Below are 23,852 nucleotides of genomic sequence, written 5' to 3'. Positions count from 1 at the left end.
AGATTTGTACTTTAGGAAGATGATTTTCGCAGCCTTGTGAACGATGGGTTAGAGTAGGGAGAAACTTGAGGCAAGGAGACCGCTTAGAAAGGCTGCTGCAGTAGTTGAAGCAAGAAGTGGTAAAGGTCTGGTCTAGGGTGGTCGCTGTGTGAGTAAAGACTGGCTATGTGGCGTAAGAATGAATGGGGCAGCCAGGTGGCGAGATGGATAGAGTACTCATGTTCCCAAGTTCAAAGCAGGCTTTAGACGCTTAGTAGCTGTGTGACCCTGGGAAAATCACTTAACTGGTTCTGTTTGTCTCAATTTCCTCATCTGTAAAATGAGCTGGAAAAGGAAATGGCAAACCGCTACAATATCTTTGCCAAAAAAACCCCAAATGGGGTCACAAAGAGTTGGACACAACTGAAAAATGTGGCATCAGAGTGAAACAGCATGTGGCATCAGAATGAAAAGATGATATATGAAAGTCTTAGTAGTAGTTCTTTCGACTGAAATAGGGAAGTTTAGAGGAAAAACTGAACTATATATGAGATCTTATCATAGCCCATCCATGTCTGGTCATTCTGTGTGAATCTCTGTCCATTTGAAGTGTTCACTTATGACTTCCCCCAGAATACAGAGTCCATCTTTCCAAGGAATGCCTGCTACTGCAGTCACAAGGTGATGTGGGCAAGGTGTGGGACAACGGGAGGAGAATTTTACCTGCCCAATGACTTTTATGGGTGCTGGTAGTGGGGTTAGGTGATAAACACCCTGAAAGGACTACACAAATGTAGAAACCTGAGAGAAAGCAAAGTGAGTGTGGTTATATTGGAGGCAGTTGGCTGTTGGAGGGAGGAGAGGTGGGATGTGTCTCTTTTTCTGTCACTCTCTAATTGGTTGATTACAAACCACTTAGAGTTGTGTCAAGGCTCTCTACTTTGGAAACTACTGCTCTGTGATATGGAGTTGGGTGGACAATTTACAGAGCTCATCCATTGAAAATATATCTTGGAAAGACTACAAAAAAATAGTAATTTAGAGCCTAGAATTAAACAAGAGGAGGAGAGTGAGTTGAATTGCTTTTAGAGTGCTATAGACTGCAAAGAATTAAAAGGCCCACACAGAGAATAATGAAGATTCCCATATTGGGTATGAGGAGGCTGTAACACTTTACAAATTCAAGAGAAGAGTATAAAGGCTATCAGAGAAATGTGTGCCTGAAAGAAGATAGAACAGAGTGGCAAGAGTATGCTTCATGTTCTCCGTTGGTATTCATGTGATGTAAAGGGAACCAAAAGAAAGCCCGCAGCACATTTGGTCAACCCTTGTGGTGACCCTATTTGAGGACATGAATGGAAGTTTCACAGGGTGAGCAGGCAAGAATGGGTTGCTATCTGCATCACTGAAAGGAATGCTCATATTGATAAGATCACAAATCCGTTGGAGTATATATTTGCTAAGTTATGTAGACAGGTAGGTAAATGTATATCCCCATACCTTGCATGTGATTTAGTCGTTGAAGTTATTGGCATTTCTGCCAATTAAAAAATGATGTGGGTAACAATTTATGTCTCCAGTTGTGTTTTAGAGTAGAATCCTATGAATCAGGAATTTGAGACATAGTTTTTCTTTAATTGCCAGTTAAACGTATATGACTTCAAAAATTGCTTAATTTTTTTCCCTCAATTTTCATAACTTGGCACCAAGACCTAGCTCAGTTTATTAGTGAGACTCTTGGGAGGCACTTTAAATCTTGAATGAAAGGATTTTTTATCAGGTATTTGATGATAGCAACCTTTTGATGTAATTAAATATTGTTAGCACTGGCAGCTTATTTTGAAAGTAATAGAATGTTGAATTTGCACACATACTTTTAATTTGACTTGCCTAAGTGTTTGATTTGATAGTAATCAAGATAAATGTAGTATTCCTGTTGTAGATTGCATTGCGGGGAGAGAGGGAGGGGAAGAGAGAGAGAAAGAAAGAGAGCGAGCGAGCATGCGCAAGTGTGTGTATGTGGGTGGGTGTGGGTGTGTGTGTTGGTCATACAGCACCCTATATATGTTATAGTAAAGGGCTATGAAGACAAATCTTGGACCTGTACCAGTAGTCTTTTCATATCTAAAGAATACCTTCTTTTCTGTCACATACTGTAAATCAGACTGTTCTATAGTTGACCCCACTATGAGAGCAGAAAAACTAAGGTAACTTAAAAATTAATTTCTCCACAGATAGAAAAAGGAAAGAGGAGATGCCAGAGAGTCTTCATCAGCCATCATCTGGATACAACTTACTATTTTCCACAGATTCCTCTCCCCAACCCAGTACCATTAATTATTTTGGTTTGACAGAAGCTTCAAAGGTAAGTAAAACTGGCAGATGCTTAGTTGATTTTCTTGTAAGGTCAGGAGAACAAGTGAGCATTAGTTTTAGTTGTATTGGTGAAAAGAAAAGCAAAACTATTCAAAAATCACTTACATTCTCATAAAAGTTCTGATATGTAAACTAATGTTTTAGACTTTTATAGGATCAGGGTCTATTTTTGAAGTTGGTTATCTTAGAGGAATCATCTAACTTTGTTGCTTTTTAAATTACAGGAGACAACAATGGAGAAAATAGAAAGGATAAAAAAAATGTAAGTAATAGAAAAGGGCAGAAAGAATTCATTTCTCTGTAGGGAATTATATTAGACTAAGGTACCTATAGAATGTGCATATGTGTTCCAAACTAAAGGTCTCGCAATCAGGTGTGGAATTTCCTCAGGACTCTAGAGGATAATAAATCCACCTTCAGTTATATGTTTGTGGGATGAGTCATTGTTTGGGTTTCTAACTAGTAATGTAAAGGGTTGTTAATGGAACTAACTGGGGATTAAAAAGTCCAGTTTGAGTTGATGGTTAGTAAGAGCATTATCTATCATTTCGTTAACAAAACACTAAACAATATTTGTGGTCAGTGTTTTTAAATGACTTGTTTTTTTAATATTGTAAAAATGTCGAGTGAAGAAGTCTTCTTAATATGAAAATCATTTCTATTGTTTATGTCAGATTATAAACATTTTATGGAAGAAAGAATTGTAACTGACTCTTCATTTTCTTTGCGTAGCCTGGTCTTAGCTCCTTTTTTATTAATAGTTAACTGCCTTCTCCTATACGCATTAGAAAATTGTTTTAGGGTTTAGAAAATTTTAGTTTCTAAAATAGCCCATTTTGTTGTAATAATGTTAAAAATATTTTTTAGGTTTCAAGAAACAGCTGACTTGTTGAAGTATTCAAATAACTCATCTTAGAAATATCTCCATGGACTTCTGAGACTTGACACTGGACGTTTATTTTAAGTTTTATCTGTAACAGTTTTAAATATATATTGATATTGCTACATTGAGAATTCCATTTGGTGTATTCATTATTGAAGAAATAATTTAATTCTTTTGAGCTGTAATTACACTACTTTACTGTGTTTGAGCTTTCTGTGAGGAAAATATTCCTGTTGTTCCAGTAGATTTCTTTTGCAGAGTGAAGTCATTACAGCGGTGTGTCTTTGTGTTGACATTTGTTGGCAGTGTGCTAAGAATATGTTTTTTAAAGCGCAGGCTTGAGGACCACAGTTTACATCCTGTTGGAAATTCTCCAACAGGGACTTGCATATTGCACCCAAGAGATTTACATGCATACCATTTTGCCATCTGTGTAGTCAAATAAGTTGCAATGAAAAGTTAAATGTACACATTGAGAATGAAAATGTTTTTATTTTTAAAAACAACTTTTTTTTTTCAATTTAGAAAAGTAGTGATGCATTAGGTTTTCAATTAACATTGAAAAAGTGGAGGTCAATGTGATCCTGTATTTCTGTATTTGTGTGAAGTCTTACTGTGAAAAAGGTGTTGAGTGTTTTAGTGTCGTATTCAGTAACACATTTTAAGACCAGCAACACAGATGGAGACCATCCAGAGTTACAAAGATACACAAGCAGAATTTTGGATTTTGTTCTTTTTTTTGAGGTGGGAAGGGGGAACACTATGATTTGAAGTTACAAATTTCTCAGTAGATGTGGATGATATTGAGGGAAGGTCTACATGAACTTGAGTCAAGACAAAAAAGGGAATTTAAAAATTTCTCAATTTTAAAAAATCATAACACAAGTTTGCTCTGAACAGGCTTCAAGAGAAGACAACTCTTTTATTATGAAGGGGGAAAACAGTTTTTTCCTTGATTTTCTTTTCCCCAAATGTATATGATTAAGAATTTTAATTTTTAACTTAAAATGTTTTGTATGACACTAAAGTCAAATAAAATAGTGTTAACTTAAAGCATTATACCGGTGTGATTTTTTTTTCAATGAGCTTACAAATTCTTAAAGTTTGAAATTATAGCAGCTGTTCACATTTATATAGGAGTTTAAAGTTAAAAAATTCTTTCCTCACAACAAGCCTTATGAGTTATAAGCAATACAGATATTTGGTTTTAATAGTATTAATTGTTCATTATTGCATTCTTCTAATCTAAAGAATTATAGTTGAAAAAGTAGCAAATATTAGTAATTGAACAAACTTGTGGGCTGACTTTTAAATTGCCTCTACAATGGAATTATAGCACCACCTTGTGGTTCCTCTCTCTTTCACACATTAGTGCAAAACCGTTAATGTTCTACAGAGTCTGAAGAACATGAGAAGACAAGACTCTGAATCACTTTACTTAGGTTGCCGTTTGGTCGTGGTGGTGGTGGTTGAAAAGGATAATTAGAAAACTGGCACTTTTTAAAAAATTCTACACACAACATAGTAAGTGACCAGAATTTTAAGCTTTATATTGAATATTGTATATGAAGTTTTGACTTTAGCTATAACATCATCAAATATGCCCTCCCATACATACATAACACTTTCAATGACAAATTTGTACCTAAAGGGCATGTAACACAACATTTTGCAATTGGAATAAATCTTTAAGTATACTAAGAGAAATCATTACTTAAGGGAAGTCTTTGTCCTGTGGCACAATTTTATAATCATGAGTTACTTAGATAATGTGAATGGTTACTTGTTAATAAAATTCCGGAATTACTAGAATGAATGGATCCTCCCTTGAAGCTTGAATAAAAAAAAAAACTTACCAAAATAAAAGCCATTACTGCTTCAAAAAACAAATACTTGGCATAAATTGTTAAAAACTGGGATTATTCTAAATTAGTCAGAAGATTGAGACAGTGATAAAACAGATCATTTTTAATACATGAAACTAAAAAGCTTTTGCTCTAACAAAATCCATACACCTTAAATAAAGAAGGCAGCAGTAGCTAAAGGGAAAAAAAATCTTTACCTTAAATATGTCTGATAAGGACTTGATATCCAAGATGTATATTGGAAACTAACAAATATGAATAAGACTAGGACTCATTCTACCATGGACAAGTTAATAAAGAATATGAACAAACATCCATAGAATTGTAAACTGTTAACCGTATGAAAAACTGTTCTAAATCGCTAGTAAGAGAAATTCAAGTCAAAACAATTGAAGTTTCATTTCACACCCAACAAATTAAAAGATGACAAAGGTAGAAATAATTTTGAGAGAGTTTGCAGAAAGATAGGTACATCTAAGAAATCAATGAAAGGGAAAATTTTTATGAAGCCTGATACAGAGTCAAGTGAGTGGAAGGAAGGAAATGGTTTAGTGACTTACCCAGAGTCACAAAACAGCATCTGAGGCCAAATTTGAATTCAAGTATTCCTCACTCCAAACTCAAACTGTGCCACCTATTGGAGTCAGAACGAGGAAAAACAATTTATGTAACACCACCACAATTTTGAAAGACTTAAAAAGTCTAATCAATGCAATGACTAACCATGGTTCCATAAGACCCATGATGAAACATACTATCCACCTCCAGACAGAGGCGATCATTCAGATTGGCCAATGGGAGAATGTTTGTTTTAAAAGCCCCCTTCCCAATATGGGGGTGGGGGTGGGAGTGAGGAAGAGAAAATAGATTTTTGTTAATTAAAAATTAGACTTAAATTTTAAAAATTTAGGCACACTAATACTATTGGTATCCTTGATGTTAATAGAATTGTGAATTTGTCCAACTATTATGTAAAGCATTTTGGAATTAAGAAAGTGACTAAAATACTCACACTTTTTGACTTTGGGATTCTTTGCAAGACGTGCCCCAGTGTGGTCAAATGCAGAAAGAAGGTCATTTCATAGTCTTCAGCATTTTTGTTGTAACAAGAACTTGCGTCAAAGTAGACACCTGTTGATTGGGGAATGGATAAACAAATATGGATAAACAAATTATGTTGTCAATGAAAATAACAACGCATCATAAGAAGTTAATGAGTATGGCCTACTACATAGAGAGTCAGGAATCCTTCAGTTCAAGTCCTTCTGATGTGTACTAACCACTTAACCCTGGGCAAGTCTCAGCCTCTCAGTACACAGTTCTCTTAAAAGCATTTTTTTTTTCAATTAAGCTTTAATTTTCTGTATTTCCCACCATTTTGTCCCCATATTTGAACAGAAGAAAAAAACATAAATAAGCATGGTCAAAAATTCATTAAAAAACATCTAAGTATGCATCTTTAATCTATGCTGCCAGAGATGGGTAGGATTCTTCCTTGGTTGTCATAATTGGTCGTTTTGTTGCTCAGAGTTAAGTCTTTCAAAGTTGCTTGTCTTTAAATTTTTCCTAAATAACTTGTTTTCCTGGTTCTACTTGCCTCACTCAGCAATTGTTCATAATGGTCTTTACAAGTTTCTCTGAACTAGTCCCTTTTCATAATTTCTTGAAACTTAAGTTGCGGAGTGGGTGGGGCATCCAGTTGTATTGGTAGAGAAACTTTCTCACCAGGAGCACCCATACACCAATGAAATATCAGGTGCAGCTCACCCCCCCCCCCAAAAATAAAAAACAACCCAAACCAATAGGAAAAATATGGGAAGACTTCTGATCTGATGTTGAGTGAAGGAAGGAGAACCAGGGTAGCAATTACACAAAAATGACAATAATGCCATGAAAAACAACAAAATAATACCATTATCATGATCAAGCTTGTCCCCGAAGGAAAGATGGGAAAATTCATCTCCTTTGCAAAGGTTCCAGACTGGGTACAGAACATTGACTACTGTTCTATGAGTTGTTAAGTTTTTCTCTCTTTTGGGGGTTAGGGGAAGTTATACATAGGAGGGCTTGCTGGGAAAAGAAGAAAGATATTTGGAAATGAAAGAGAAATGAAAACAAAAGATAGCCTTAAAATTCTAAATAAAGTTCAGATAGACATAAAATTTGAAATGAAAAATACCTTTGGACAAATTCATTGGCAGTCTGTCAAGAGAAGTAACACAACCAGTTGGGTATTATAGAAGGCATTCTTTTTCAAAGGTATGTTGGACTAGCCAGCCAGTGAGGCCCCTTCCACCTCTTAACATTTTGTTATTTGAAGGACAGAACCTAAAAGGAAGGAAGGCTTAATTCAGAAGAGGATAACTGTCTTCCACATGTCTTGTCAATGCAAGGGGGATAAAATAAGTGTAGCTAACTGGATACGGGACAATTCTTATTTTCAGTCCTTCCGTAAAATAGATTATCCCTCTGTGATGAAAATAGTCCCATGGTCATTCATTATGTTTCAGATTTGTTATTTTTTTTTGTTGTTGTTTATTGTCCCATCTGTGGTGGGGGGAAAGGGGGAAAGGATGGCTGCCTCAACTATGAGTCCAGAGGACTAAAGATGAATTGTGCCACCCTTCTCCTACTGGAGGGGTAAAAGACTTAAATCTAGGATTGAGACATTCATTTTTGGACATTAACAATGTGTTTTGCTGAGCTGTGAGTGTTGTGAGGATTTTTTGTTTTGTTTTGTTTTAATTAAGTTGGGGAAGTCTAGGAAAGGAAAGAAAATAAAAAATTGAAAGCTAAAAAAGATTAAATTTAATTTTAAAAATTAGTAAATGTCAATTGTTACCTTTGGATTGACCTATAGATTTTAAGACTTATGGAATCCTTAACAGGAAGACCACCAAAGGCCATGTGGCTTAACTCGTACTTGGATGGAATTGTTGAAGTAGATTGAATTTCTTATTAAGCTGGATGAAAAAGCTATCACCGTAACAAGAAAGCAGCAGCAACTTTCTGCTCTATCAGTACTATGCTCTTGGGAAATTAGGTGAAATGTAATCCAGTTATATTCAGTGGTAGATTTAGAAAGAATAGTTACTTCAAGTTAGATAATATGATATTTATAAGAAAACAGTTATTACTGAGGTGGAAAATGGCCCCATATGCTATTCAGATCATGTATGTGTTGTGCCGTTTACTCCAGCATTTTAAAATACTAATTTTTAAAATGATAGGCAGGTTTTAGGACCGTTTTGTTTAATGCCCTTCCTCATAGTGTCCCTCATGCGGTTGACAGGCACTTGGGGAAGCATTAAAGAAAACCTTGTCAACTTTATAAACTACCACACTTCTTGAGCTCAAATAACGTAGGTTTAATTTTTACTTTTTAGTAGTCCCTAGGCTTTTCTGTCTCAGTTCTTTAAAACTCCGACGTAGAAAAGGAAGTGTGTAAAGCTTTTAGAATTTTTTTTAGCTTTAAATTTCTTAAACTACAAAATGAAAACTTTCAGTGCCACTTGTGCCTTAAATATGTTTTTAGTGAAAATGATAAGCTTCTTTGATGACTAAAACTGTGTCAAGTGTGAAGGAAGCTGGGAAAGAAGGATATCTTTAAGTAGGAACAACCTAAAAAAGGTCTAATTGCTTTAGAAATTTGGGGAACAGTTATTCCTTACTAATTTGTTTGGGGAATGTAGTTTTAAGGGACTAAGGGTGAACAGGGGAGCATCCTGTCTATCATAGGCCACTGACCCACAGGGGAAAGAAAAACAAAAAAACTCCAAATCAACCAGAGGCCTATAAACATATTTTTTTTCTTTAAGGGAAATCTGATTGAACCAACTTTTACAAATTGAGAATGGAGAATATAAAATCTTAAGTTCAAAAAAAAAAAAAGTGCGCCTCTACATACAGAGGACTTGATCTTTTCTTTGTGGAGAATTCTAAGGGAGAAAATTCCTTCTGCCTAAGCAAATAGCCAACCTCTCGCCATCTTGATGTCTCAGAGGCTTTCCTGAGGCACTGAAAGGTTTAAATGATTGCCCAGGATCACAGAGTATGCTCCAGAAGCTTTAACTGAAGTTTGGTCTTATTGACTGAGAATTCTATTCACTCCATGCAAATACATTTAAGTTGCTGTAAATATTCCTGTATGTATGTGCACCCAAACACAAATAACATTACTGAGTTAAATGGAATAGGGTGAGGGCCAATGCAATTGAGTCAAAGCAAAAGAGAAGACTGAAAGAGAAGTTCAGGGGGGTTTAAGTATTTGTTGAAGTTGTCCAACTATTGATCATCGAACTTCAAAGTAATTTATTTACCTTTGAAAATATGATCAGCTGATTCAATCAGTTTAGCTTAGTAAACATCTATTAAGTAACTACTTTGTGCGTTGTACTAGTTCTTAGGGGAGAGACTAGTCTTAAAGCCTAGGCTCTACCCTTAGGAAACTCGGTCCAGTAATGAGACACAATTGCACTGACAACCAAAATGAGAAAGAATCACCTGAAAGGCAAGGATTGTTTTCCTATTTTTTTTTTTTTTGCCCTCTATTCCTCAGCACTCTGCTTTGTGTGTGATAGATGTTGAGATGCTGATTGAACTGAATTCAAGCTAAGTATATAACAATAGGTCCTAGCTGGAGATACAAAACCAAAACCAAATCGTCCTTGCCCTCAAGGAATTTACAATCTCCTGGGGAGACGTAACAGCTATAGGTAAGTATGTCAGTGAAATTTGCAGGAGGGAATCATAACCAGGGAAATCAGGAAAACCTCTCTGTGGGAGACAGTACATGAGCCGAGCCTTCCAGGGGATTCTAAGAGGGAAAGGAAGGATGCAACACATCCTAGACATATAGGAAGGAAAGGACACAAGAAATGGAAAGCTGGATTTGAGGGACAGTAAATAGGCTGGACCATAGGAATGTATGAGGAAGAATAAGTTCAAATACATCTGAAAAGTAGCTGGAGTCCTATTTTAGATACAAAGCTGAGAAGTTTGCAGAGATGTTTTACTTGTTGGCAAAAGAGATTATTGGGTAGCAGGAATCCAGCAGTAATTACTATTTTATAAAGGGCTATATATGAAGGGGAGAGATTAGTATTTTAGTAGTTTCTTTCCTATTTCTTGTCAGTGTGAAAGGATTTGATACCTTGTGCATCCTATTCAATATCATTCCCCTCTCCTGCTGTGCACGGGGGTAAGAGGTAAGGCAATTTTTCTCTTTCTGGCAACTTCCAATAATTGATTTAACAGGGTGAGGTCATGGGTTGGTCAAGTGACATAGCAGTAGTGTCTATGGTACCCACTTCTGACTCCTATTTTTCACTTAATTACTTTTGCTTTTGCATAATTCTTTCACATAGCAACATTAACTGTGCTAATTTTGTGATTACTACCAGGTGGCACTGGCAAACAAGGTAAACTGAATCTAGGCCTCTATCTGGCATGCATGAGGAATTTCCTGTACTGTCACATACACAGAACTTCATAGTAACTTGCTCCTCGAGAATGGCTTTCCTGAAAGGCTTAAAAAGCCTAGTGCATGCTACCTTCCAGAGGGAATTGAAAAATGGCTATCCACTTAAGTTCACTCACTCACCTTTGTAGCTATACTGGCTTGAATCTACGAGAAATATGTTGCTAGGGACTGTCTCTGACTCTGTACAGTTACTGAAACAAGTTTCTAAACCCTGATCTCTATTAAATGTGTATTTCTGAACTTCCCCCAGGTGATTTGCAGTAGGAAGAAAAAAATACAAATTGGGCTTACAAAACTTTGATAATTTACATCTCCTCCCCTTCTATGTGGGTTTTAATAGAGTCTCAAGCGAATAACAGTGAACTCAAAATAACTGCATAGAGATAATAGTTCTAAATTCTGGCTGCTCAGTCAACTGTTTCTGTAAGGATAGGTAAAAGCAGGAAGCAGATTAAAGGTAGGTAAGAGTGAAATAGATCTCCTTTGCCAAGAGATCTTACAGGTGACCCAAGTGAGTTTTATCAATACATATCTTTGACTTCATGCTCAATTGGTTCTAGCAGTCATTGGCCTATTTGATTTCTGTATTGTAGTATCCTTGATGTTTAGGGTTCCTCTCTTCATGCTTTAAGATTGTCCCAGGAACCTAGTGGCAGAAGGATTCAGCAAATAAGCAATTTGTCATGTCAATTAACAGGAGGAATTTTAAGAAAACCACAATGTGCAATTCAAGTTGAGATCCACTAGGTAAGGAAAGATGGGAACTGTGTGTACCAGTATCCTGTTGGGTATATGCTCTGTTTAGCTCCCTGTCTGACTGTATTCAGGATTATAAATACAAGTTGGCCTTCCCCTACTGCAAAGAAAATGAAAGGATTTGAGGAATGTTTCTTTATAACCATGCTTAAGAGAGTCTGAAGAGTTACTAAAAAGGGCAAAAGAAATGGGCCAGGAAGAAACTGAGAAAGAAAAAGATTGCAAGGTTGTGAAGGGGGATGAAAGTCAATACTGTGAATTGTGTGTTTGCAAGTGGGAAATATACTTACCATTGCTATGTATACATTTGCCCAAATTTGTTGTATGGATACTATGAAACAAAGGACAAAAAAATTCCCCCAAAGTATATTGAATCCTTTCACTTCATTGAAAGACTTGCGCAACGATTGTAAGTATTGCTAGTGAAATCCAAGTCATAGGTAGGACATGGGCAGATTTATGAGTATAGGGAAGGATTTAATCCTGCTAGTTAAAAGTTGGGAGTGAACACCTGTCTATGTAGATGGTATCAAAAAAACAAAACAAAATTTGGATTTGCAGGCCATGGTTTATTCTATAGGAACAATGGACTTATGAAGTAAAAAAACAAACAAACAAACCAAAAACTTTGTTTAACAAATTTACTGACCTGATCAGGAGGGTTATAAACTGAATTTGGAGGCAGGGGGCAACAGAGGGAAATGTCTAGATAAAACTTTATATAATAGAGCAAAACAAATGGAACACCACAAAGAAGAGTGGTATCCAGGAGAAAACTGAAGCTATGAGGAACAATACTTAAAACGTTAGCTGTGTTTTGGTCTAGGCCTGACTCAGGCTAGTGGTAGTTTCTACTGCATATTGGAACAAAATGAGATTCTAGTAGAGCATTCGACAGTTACCAAAAGGAGATTTACTTAGCTATAGCAGGAGGAGGGTATTCAATAAGATATGCATTAAAGACATTCTGAACTGATTTAGCTAAGCAAAGCTTCCTTGCCTGTGTTGAGAATAACTAGACCATGCCTGGAGATCCGTGTAGCTATTTTGTATTCAGGTAACCAGAAGGTCACTTCAACAGTATGAGCCTTTAGTCTCTTGAGCCAATCAAGTTTTGACGATAGAAGGAAAACCTGGCCTAACTTGTATAGGAGTAGGGATTGGGTTATTGCTCCCACTGCAAATGTCTCTTTTCTTGACACACTGTGGGTAATAAGCCAAGTAGTTTTATGTTTGTTTCTTTCTTAGAATTTCAATTACACAGGTTTCACTGAAACTTTATGAGGTAAGACACATGAATGGAAGCACTCTCTTCCAACAGTCTCTCTCCCTTTTTCCCCCCTGCCTCAATCAGAGAAAACTTTGAGGAAATTAAAAGTGTGTGGGAAGGAGAGGAAGGTCAGGGTTAAGATGGGTAGAGAGGGACTATGATGGCAGCTAGAACCTTGGAGAGCTACCAGGTCCTAATGTAAGGGGTGGAAACTTTTGTATTATGTGAATTACTTCAACTACACTTGAAGTTCATTTTTTTTTCTCATGCTTTATTGGGGATGCAACATACTTGAACATCATCATCACATATTTAAACACAAAACAACTCTCAACTACTTTCATTATCATTGTAAGTTATTAGTTTGTTTAGAGTCAGACTAAGATTTTTTAGAAAATCCCATTCAATAACATGTCCCTAGGTGTTTTAGCATTTATGGATATATAAAATAGCCTCAAAAACACTAATGGTGTGTGACCCTGGGCAAATCACTTAAATTGACTAAATCACAAATTGACTAAAAAAAATTAATGGTCAGATCTTTATCTTAAAATACAAACTAGCCTTCAGAACTTTGGGACTAAACAATATGGTAATGTTTCCTCCATGCCCACAGTAGCTCCTTGCAATCTTGGGAGGGAGGAATACAGCACAATCGGTGTCATTCCCTACTGTTCCCTAGAACTGGTGGGAAATTAGGAGAGGCCTTTTTTAATGACTATAATTATATGGTATAGGTGGCATATACACAATTTGTTTCTATAATGGTCAAATGAGACAATGTGAAAATATTTTGGAAACTGCGAAATACAGGTTAACCCTTACTGTGTTCAGTACATTCCTGTAATAATGAGCATAAAGCTGATGTTTATAGAATCAAGTTTACCTATTGACTTCTACTGCAGATTTGGAAATATATCTAATTTTAGCCCTAATGCATACTTTTTTTTCCTTAATAAATCTCATTTGAGCCCTAAGTTTCATATCTCTCCACTAAATAGTTGTGTGGTTGTGACTCTATATTCTCAAAGGCTATGCCAATATAGCATAATCTTGGCAGATCCTACCACTCAAACAATAGTGCTTTTAATAATCAAGTGCTTTACATATTCAAGGAACTGTGCTAGGCATTGGGGATACAAATTTAAACAATTAAACAGTCTCTAATCTCAAGGAGCAGCTAGGTAGTACAGTAGTTAGGGTTCCAGGCCTGGAGTCAGGAAGACTTATCTTTCTGGCTTCAAATCTGGCTTCAGACATTTCCTAGCCATGTGACCCTGGGCAAATCATTTAGCCCTTTTTGCCTCAGTTTCCTCATCTACAAAATGAGCTGGAGAAGGGAATGGCAAACCATTCCAATATCTTTACCAGGAAAACCCCCAAATGGGGTCACAGAGAGTTGGACACAACTGAAATTGGCTGAACACCAATAACAATCTCAAGGAATGTATATCCTACCAAGCTGATTGACTGTCTGTCTCTCATTCTGATGAGATCAGACTAGTTCAGTTCAGAGGAGCTGCCATGGGAAGGTTGGTCACCAGGTGATTATTTTTTCCCACCACATCAATTCATGAAGATCTATAAGGTATAAAGATCTCTGTTGAAATCATGAATCCTTGAAATACACAAAGTACATTGCAAAAAAAAAAAAAATACACTATTGTCAAAGTGTAATTGGTGTGTAAATTCTCCCATATTAAAAAAAAAATCCAGTATGGTGTAGTTAGATGAATACTAGACTTAAAATCAGACTTGTTTTTGACCTTTTGAATTCCTATCCTTTTTTTTTTGTCTGAGAGTAGATCTCCCTATTTTGCCTAGGTCAGGATTGCAGTGGCTTCTCATGGGGCCTAATCTCATGATTGACAGGGGAGCTTTGATTTGCTCTATCTCCAGCCTAATCCAGTTCACTCCACCTGTCAGGTCTCACCGTATTTCTACTGGACTTAGTGTGGGCACAGGACACCCTATTGGCTTAACTCACTGCAGCTCAGAACTCCTGAACACAAGTGGGGATTTTAGGCACGCATCATCATGCCCACACCTACCCATACTTTAAAGACCAACTCTACTGTCGTCTCCTTTAGGAAGCTTTCTCTGATAGCCTATTGGTAATAACATGCCTCTTCGGACCTTTTATAGCACTCTGATGTGTTTTATCACATAATATTTGGAATTATCATTCTTTATGTTGGTGTTATGCCTCTACTTGACCATAAATTCTGTAAGTGTACAGATCACATCTTAACAAAACTTTTTCTCATCCAGTGTCTAGGCTAGTACTCTATACATAGTAATAATAACAGTTAACATTGATAACAAACTCTAAGAGGTAGGCCTTATTATTATTATTCCCATTTTATAGATGTGGAGACTGAGACAGGTTAAATGGCTTGCCCAGGGTCCCATATCCAGTAAATGTCTGAAGCAGGAGTTGAATTCAGGTCTTTCTGACTCCAAGTCCAGTACTCTATCTATTATGCCACCAAGCTGCTTAGGAAGCACTTGTGTATTCATGTGAAGTTGCTCTTCTAGCTCTGTCACTAATTAGTTGGTGTGGTTTTTGACAGCTCGCTTCATGTCCCTGACTCAACAAAAATGAAGGTGCTGATGGGAAGAAAACCTACACAGACATGGCCATGTTGGAGCTATCATGTTAAATTTGAAATACACAAACAAAAACAAATTGTATGTAGTAGAGATTCATAGTTTCACATGCGTTTCTCATTTTTATGATTTTTGTTTAGAGAAATGTTCATATGTTTTGCTTTTTATCAAGTTTGTGATCATAAAAAGGAAAAATTTCAATATAAAAAAATGAGAGTATTAGAAGAAGTTCCTTTTGGGTCTAAAATCCTACAAGTTATCCAAATACACAGTTCCCATGATCTTGCTCTTAGGTGAAGGTGTACTTATATGCTTAATTTCCCTGGGAGATTGTCACTGAATCTGTGCAATTTGAGTAGCCATCAGACACCATTACTCTAGATATCATGCCATTACTTCTAGCTGGAAGAAGCAGAAGAAAAAAAAAATGTATTAATTTGCTTTAAAGGAAATTAAATGTTTTATTTTAAGCTTACTATTGGACACTATTGCAACCATCTAAATTTTGCTTTAATGACTATTTACATTTTTGTAATTTCAATGCATAAAGTATCATAACCATTTCAGCCACTCCCTCTAAGTTCCATAAGGATTGTTTTTGTCCATTCATTCATTCTTATCTGCTATTCCTTGCATGATTAATATTAGTATATTCTCTATTAGAAGATGTTTTTGTTACAGATCTCACTCAATCTAAGCATTCCCTAGCTAGTGCTTAGCAATAAATGTGTATTAATGTATAGAATAGCAGCTAAAAAGGATGGTGGATAAAGTGCTAGATTTCAAGTCAGGAAGACCTAACTTCAAATCCAGTCTCAGAAGCTAACAGCGTGACCCTGGGTAAGTCACCTAACCTCTATCAGCCTCAATTTCATCGTTTGTAAAATGGAGATAATAATAGCACCTATTTCCCAGGATGATTGTGAGGATCAAATGAAATGATATTTATAAAGCACTTTTCAAACTTTAATGTGCTAGATAAATACCAGCTATTATAATTATAATAATTATTATTTAACCCAGCTATTAATCTTAAGGAGCAGTTAGGTGGTGCTTGGAATCAGAAAGATTCATTTTCATAAGTTCAAATCCTGCCTCAGACACTTGCTAGCTGTGAGACCCTGGGCAATTCACCCTGTTTGCCTCAGGTCCTCATCTGTAAAATGAGCTAAAGAAGGAAATGGCAAACTACTACTATCTTTGCCGAGAAAACCTCAAATAGGGACACAATTGAAAAGACTGAACAAAAACAACAACAATAATTAGTGAATTACGAAAAAGGCTCTAGGGGCCCTTATTCCTAATAAGAAAAACTTGACTGTCTACTAGCCATGTTTTTCCTCAGGCCTAGAACAGCAGTAGCTCTGAATGCCATAATCTTTATAACCCTTCCAAGCAATGTGTGCTGAACTAGAAATTTGAAGCCTCAGCTCTGTGAGCTGGATCATGGTCTGAATTTTTATCAAATGCACATGAATGCAGACCCACCTATTTGTAGCATCCAGCCTCTTAGTCACCATAATTCAATGCATGTTTATTAATGTGAAAAATGATTATTAATAACCAATAACTTAGAGATTAAGAGCTTTCCCAAGCCTCCTTCTTTCAAAGTCTTTATTTTAAATTCAGTTTTTCTTTTGAAGGACTTTCTGATAATGAGATTACATTGATTCTCTTTATCTAGGTCAGCCCCCACCCAAGTTTGCTGGTAATTTAATCTAAGGTAGGAAAGTCCATTGTGCTCTACTCAAACTTGGGTGGAGACAGATTCTTTTGTCTAGATAGCCCAAGGCTGAGAGTGGTCTGGTATGGCTGGGAGTGGTCGGGTATAGAGAGTCCTGGGGTGAAATGATGATGGAATGACATCAACCCCTGTTGAAAGGGTATATGAACTGTGTACCCTAAACCCAAAGGGAGCTCTGTTCTAAACTGGCTCCCATGCATGGATGCATGCATGCTGTCCACTTTGAGAGAAATAAACATTGATACAACCTAATCCTGTTTGTCTTTCTTAGACTGACCTCTGAAGGTTGACAGGCTATAATTCCCTATTATATACACTTTTGTTTTTCTGTCACCTTAATTAAAGGTTTATGTGGCAGACATACTATTTGGAGCCAGCAAAGACTCCTCTATCCTTTGCTTCTCCACACATACATTGCTCATTATAAGGGGGTATGAGCCCAAGCCAAGACCTTTGCCCCTTACCCCAAAAGAATTTGGGTCCCATTTGTTTGAGGGGGGGGAAGAACAGGGCATAGGCTCTGGAAACTGCCCCCCCCAACTCTCCTTTAATTTTCCCACTGGGTCAATTCTCAGGCATTTGCCTGAGGCATCGACCCTTACCAGGTAATTAACTGCCCTTTCATTGTCTGCACCTGGCCCCACCCTAGACTTCCACTCCTTGATCCTATCTACACCCCATTCTCTTGGTCTAGGCATTGGACCTCCAGTCACCCCACTACTTGGCCACTCCTAAATCCCTCCCACAGTATTTCTGTATATAAGATCCATAGTGTCTCCATTAAAATCTAGCCAAGGTTCAGTTTCAATCTGGCCAATGGCTCAGATTCAATCTAGCCCCCTTGTCCATACAAGCGTCACAAATGTTCAGCTCCCTTAAGAGTCTGGTCAGCATGGTGAAACTTTAATAAACCTTGTCTTTGGCTGAAAAAAGGCTTGGGTCGAATTCATTAGGGCAGGCCCTGTGTATTGTTATTTTGGGGTCTCAGCACCCCTAAACCTCAACAATTACTCTTCTTAGATGTGTATAATTTGTTCTGCCCACTAACCCCTCCTGCCATAAGTGTTCTTCATAAAATTCTTTGGGTCTTTGAAACTGTGATATTATATTTAAGAGGAAACTTAATTCTCACCTTAAGATAAAACACACTTCTACCTGATTCAAAGTTACTCCACTCACTTAATGAAGTAATTTATTTTTCCCAAAGAAAAATAAACAAACTGAAATATTTGCCAGGATAATGTGTTAAATATGATCAATTGTAAGTTAGTATAGGTAAGCAAAACACATCCACAGAGTAGCTGATGGGGTGATGGGACCTGGACCCCAAAAAGGAAAAGACCATGTCTTTGAAAGCAACCCAGTTCCTGAATTTCCCCATACATTTCAGCAGCCTAGATCACTAGTGCCTCCACCCAAGGCACCTGGCCCACCCTAGCCCACCTAGATCACGTAATTTGCTTACTTGACACTGTTACACTAGGCTCACCCCAGACTAACTGATGCGGTTTAGGGGTTCAGGGGCCCTGGGACCCCAAAATCACTACCCGAAAGAATTCAACCCAAGCCTTCTTTCAGCCAAAAACAAGGTTTATTAGAACATCCATCATATTGGGCAGACTCTTAAACAGTCTGAACATTAGTAAACTATTGGCTAGATTATAAGAATCTGAGCATTTTAATAGTGACAAGATGGACCTTAAATACAGAACCGTGGGAAGGATCTAGGAGTGGCCAAGTAGTCTATGAGGTAATAGAATTCCAGGGAAATGGAGAGGCAGGCAAGGCAATGGAGGGGAGATGGGGCATAGCCACAATGAAAGGCCAGTTGATAGGATTATAGGAATGCCAGAGATTTGACCACCTGGGAAAGTCCAGGGTTTTTCCATTCTGGGGCCCAGATCTCAACCCCATCATAACCACTCCTTCATCCCACCCAGGTCCTTTCACTGTCCCTTTTATATATAAGCATCAGCCTAATCCTCAATTTGCAGGTTTGCTAGGAACTTTGCCCACTACTCTTGGCATTACAATAAACTTTGCTACTTGACTAGAAGAGAGTTTGAGTGTGTGAATTCATTCCAGGCAACTCCACCTTGTACCCTGACATTCTGGGGTTCCCAGATAGTCCTAAATCTCATAGCCGATGGGGTGTGAGCTCAGGCCGAGACCTTTGCCCCTCACCCCAGGAAAGAATTTGGGTCTCATTTGTCTGTGGGCCCCAGAAAACCCTTGAACCCTATTTGAACATTTAAACCTGGTCAAGGAAGTCTAGCAGTCCCCTAAAGTCATTCTTATTCCTATGCCTATCAGCTGGCTCTTCCTTATTGCCTAGGCCCTATATCCCAGTTCTTTGTTACTCTAATTAAGTCTAGCCCTCCATTGTCTATTACTGGCCTAATAGTTCTGGGGTTAGTTTTCCTATCCTTGATCTTATCCAGACCCCACTCAACCTCCCAGACGTTCCCATCAGGATTCTCACCAGGACCCTTCCCCCAGTCACCCCAACTTCAAGATCCTCCTCCTAGCCCCTCCTCTAGTCACCCCAAACTACTTGGCTGTATACAAGATCCATCTTGGCTGCCATTTAGAGGCTGAGACTTCCTCATGCCAGCTCATCCTTATGAGCATTACAAATGTTCAGATTCCTTAAGAGTCTGGTCTATGTGATTCATCTTTAATAAACCTTGTCTTTGGCTGAAAGAAGGCTTGGGTCAAATTCTTTAGGGCAGGTCTCGCATATCGTGATTTTGGGGTCCCAGCACCCCTACACCCCTAAACCTCAATAATAGCCATTTCTAAAAATGTATGTCTTATTCTACATATTAAAAGTGAGAGGTATGTTGGTCTGTGCTAAGCACTGAAGATACACATACAAGCAGAAAGAATTGAGAAGCTTACATTCTGATAGTGGAAGACAAGTTTCAAAGAGAGTTGAACGAGGGGAATTGTTTCTTCTAGTGCTCAAAGAGAACCAATGACATCAGGAAGGTGATGTCTTGACTTGTAAGTGAATTGGATTTAAGTGAAGCAGAGCTGTGCAAAGTCATTAGCCTCTTTCCTCCGAGTCATCAGGTGGTCACGGATACAGTGGAAGACCTCGGCCTTTTTAAGCTAAGGTCTTTTCAGGTCGCAGTTTGCCTGAATAATCAAAAGCTAGGTAAGAATAGAGGCAAAAAAAAAGGTTTGCCTTCCAAAAGAATCATTCTGGGATGGGAATACCCTCAAAAGTTTCTGGCCACAACAGACCCAGTTGCTATTTACACTCACTTTGAGCCATCAAAACCCAAACACCGAACAAGTGAAGTTTGGGTTGGAACTTATTAGCCAATCAGTGAAAGCCAGAGGGATTTGGGTTTAAAGGCATAGTCAAGTACCTCTATTTGAATCACAATGGGCTTTATCAAAGCCTGGTTTTCTAGACCTATATTTCAAGAGATCATAAATAAAAACTACATGAGACAGAAGAGTTAACTGTTCCAGTTTTTTGAGGAAAACATGACAGAATAAATACATAGGGAAGAGAAAAAAATCTGGCCCCCAAGCCCCAAAAATGTGGACAGAGGAAGAAGAACGAGGGGAAGGGGAGGAATGAAAATACTGGCCCAGGGCCACAGTCTGAGATGTAGCCTGGAGAACAAGACCTGACTGGCCTGGGCAACCTCCTTAAATGGAGGAGTAATTCAATTAGAGGGAGAAGTCACATGGGATTTAATCAAAGTTGGAACCATTGTACAAATTGTTCACCTGGTTCTGCTCACATTCCTCTGCCTCCCTTCATACAAGTCTGTCCTGAAAGAACTTGCATTCTGTTAGAGGAGGCAGCCTGTATCTATACATATACATATACATATACATATACACATACACATACATATACATATACATACAGATATATATGTGAATGTGAATGTATATATGAGTATGTAGAATACATGCAAAACAAATATTGGTAGTTTAGTGTGAGAGAATACTAGTAGGTGGGATTGTCAGAAAAGGCTTTATCTAGAGAAAACTTGATCTGAGTTTTAAATAAAAGAAGGAATCCTAAGAGGCAGAACTGAAGGAATTTATCCCAGGCACTGGAGACAGCCAGTGTAAAAGAACAGAGGGAAAAATAAGGCCAGTTTGTGGAGTGTGAGGAAAGAGAGGCATGCATGAGGAGGCCCCAAAGGAAGGCTGTGGCCAGTGACGAAAGGTAAAAAGCTGCCAATCCCCAAATTAAATTGGGCTTACTTTGTTTTTACCTCCTTTTGTAGTTCTTTGGTCCTTAGCTTCTATTCTTCTGCTTCTTATAGTAGAAAATTGAAGTCATAAATGCCATCAAAGCTCAGGGGTGACCATACTCATACTTTCTTTTACATTATTTTTATAACCGGCTATCACTTTCCTTTCATTTAATTAAAAGCATAGTGGACTTATCTTGGAAACATTTTATATTATTTACATATATATTTAACATATAATATTAGAACAGTGGGTTTAACATGAAAATATACTATGTATTATTTATAATCTATTTTATGTTATATGTAATATTACAACATGTAATTTATATAATTTTATATAATATTATATCTTTTATAATATGTTATTATACATTGTGCATATAATAATACATAATCTTTCTGTGGAAATATATTATACATGTTAAATCCACTATGTTTCTTTAATATCTTTTAACAAATTGACTATATACAAAATATATTTTTGTTTTCTATTTATGTATATATGTTCTTCAGCTAAAGTACAACAGACTGAGACTAGCTTAAATGAATGAAACTTCTGACAGAATTAATATTTCTTAAAGAAGTACATTTCTCTTCAAGTATAGTCACTCAAAATGCCAGAGGACTTGCTTTAAAGAATGGATAACTTTATCTGTTTCATCAATACCACGTGGCTAAAACTTTTGGAAGCCATTTGTTCTCATGAGCAAGACTCTTGTGATATTTATGATTTCTTTTCTTTGCCAGGATTTCCCTCCCACCCAACCTAGTAACGAAAAGGGAAGGTTCAGCCCAGCCCAAGTTAAACAATCCAATTTGAGATTAGTGGAGACCGAGTAACTGGGAATCATAGTTTTGAAGCAAAGATTTGCTAATATCTTTTTTCTCTCCATCATTGCCCTTGGCACCACATGTCTGGAGAACACAAGAAGTTTTCTGAGTAAAGCAACTAAAGATCTCTAGACATATGACTAACTAACCCTCAAAATTTGTATCTTTAATAACCAATGTTTATGAGAGGATGTGTTATGTATGTGGACAGAAATCAATATGCAGATGTTATTCTTGTCCTCAAGCATTATACCTGAGATGCACTTTTTAAAAAGATCATAGATCCTAGTCCTGTTGATCCAAGTTTACCTATCTTATTTTCCATTTCAAACTTGTTTGGACTCTACTTTTTGCACAGCAATTACTTTTACTCTGGGCTGTATGCAGGCATTTAAGGCTAATGGGGATCCAAAAAGTGTTATGGAACACATAGAAGTTCACATATATAGCATGTGCACTGATGTGAAATGTGCTATAATTCAGCAAATTTGGGCTTTAAAGTTGCCATGCATTTTAAGTGTTATAACAACAGAATACTTATCCCATGGTCACTTTTCATTTTGTCTACATATTTAATTTATTACTACCACATTCTCTCTTATGTCATATACATTTGTCTATATATTTGTCTTCCTTATTTTATGGAGCTCCATCCCTACACTATCAACTGCCTTTTGGACATCATCTATTGGCATCTCAAATGGCACATGTTCAGAATGAAATTCATTATCTTGCCTGCTTAAAACCACCCATTTCCCTAATTGCTCTGTATGGAGAACACTAACATTCTTTTGATCACCCATGTTTGAAACCTTGGCGTCATCTTCAACCCTTCACCCTCACCTCTCCAGTCAGTCCTCATGTCGTTCATTCTACCTCTGCAAATTGTCTCTTACATCCTTCTCCTTCATTCCTCTATCCTGGGTCAGGCTCTCATCTCCTCTTACACGGACAGCTGCAATAGGTTTCTGTTTGGTTTTCCTGTCTTTCCCCTCTCCAATCTTCCCTCCACACTACTGAAAAACTCACAGTACTCAAGCACAAGTATGATCATGCCACTGCCTCTTTCAAGAAACCAATAACATTCTCAGCCTGGCTTTTAAAGCCATTACAATCTGACTCCAGCCAATCTTTCTTTTAATTATCCAGTGGCTTCACATTTGGGGTATTAAAAGTTTTTTTAAAAAAAATTTATTATGAACTTCATATGCATCAATGAATATGAATATTTCAATAGACAATGAAAAACAACAATTTGCAAAACAAGTTTGTAAACATTTATAAACAAAAAAGTTTGCAATGAAACTCAACTTCTGTCATGCTCAATGTTTTTTCTACCATGAAAAGCTTAGTGGGTTTGGTTTTATGTTTTGTTTATTTTTTGTGGTATAATTCAAATTTACCTCAAGAGTTCCAAAATTTCTCTTCATGTCTATGTCCCCTTCTGAACTTCCTTTTGCTATCTTCTGTTTATTTTTTAAATGATTCATCAACATTCTTTCCTATCTTTTTTTCCCTTTTAAAAATGTAAGCACTGCCCTGCTGCTTTGCTCTTGCCTCAAATCTCCCCAAATAAAAATAAAAAAACAAGAAAAGTTCTTCCCTCTAACAAAGAAGTATAGCTGCACAAAACAAACATACATTGCATAGACAAACAATATAAATATTGCAAAGCATTTTACAAAGGTCTCATTTTATCCTCACAACCTCCTGGGAAGAAGATTCTATTATTATTATTCCCATTTTACGGATGGGGAAACTGAGCCAGACAGTTTTTTTTAATTTAGTATTTCCTTTTTCCCCAATTACATGTAAAAATAACTTTTA

At 37.1% G+C, this 23,852-nt stretch overlaps 1 protein-coding gene and 1 long non-coding RNA gene across 9 annotated transcripts in view; one reads left to right on the top strand and one right to left on the bottom strand.

The window, feature by feature from the left end:
• The window catches only part of CEP44 (centrosomal protein 44), a 57,892-nt gene extending 53,640 nt beyond the window's left edge, over window positions 1–4,252 (top strand). For 6 of the 8 annotated variants that reach the window (XM_027837480.1, XM_027837482.1, XM_027837481.1 and 3 more), the window contains 3 exons: window positions 2,214–2,344; window positions 2,580–2,617; window positions 3,223–4,252. In XM_027837480.1, the coding sequence (XP_027693281.1) occupies window positions 2,214–2,344; window positions 2,580–2,617; window positions 3,223–3,271 (218 nt within the window). In that variant the 3' untranslated portion in view covers window positions 3,272–4,252. The remainder of the gene's footprint in view (window positions 1–2,213; window positions 2,345–2,579; window positions 2,618–3,222) is intronic. The other 2 variants (XR_003566906.1, XR_003566905.1) reach the window with 1 other exon arrangement.
• Window positions 4,253–5,671: 1,419 nt separating this feature from the next.
• Window positions 5,672–23,022, bottom strand: LOC114024489. The gene is made up of 3 exons (XR_003566907.1): window positions 22,869–23,022; window positions 6,116–6,234; window positions 5,672–5,737 (listed from the first exon to the last, which is right to left on the bottom strand). It is a non-coding gene; the product is annotated as an uncharacterized LOC114024489 (long non-coding RNA).
• Between the last annotated feature and the right edge of the window lie 830 nt (window positions 23,023–23,852).

Source organism: Vombatus ursinus, unplaced genomic scaffold, assembly GCF_900497805.2.
Source record: "Vombatus ursinus unplaced genomic scaffold, bare-nosed wombat genome assembly UNPS02014821.1, whole genome shotgun sequence".
Taxonomy (NCBI): domain Eukaryota; kingdom Metazoa; phylum Chordata; class Mammalia; order Diprotodontia; family Vombatidae; genus Vombatus; species Vombatus ursinus.
This window is presented reverse-complemented; position numbering and strand designations above follow the sequence as displayed.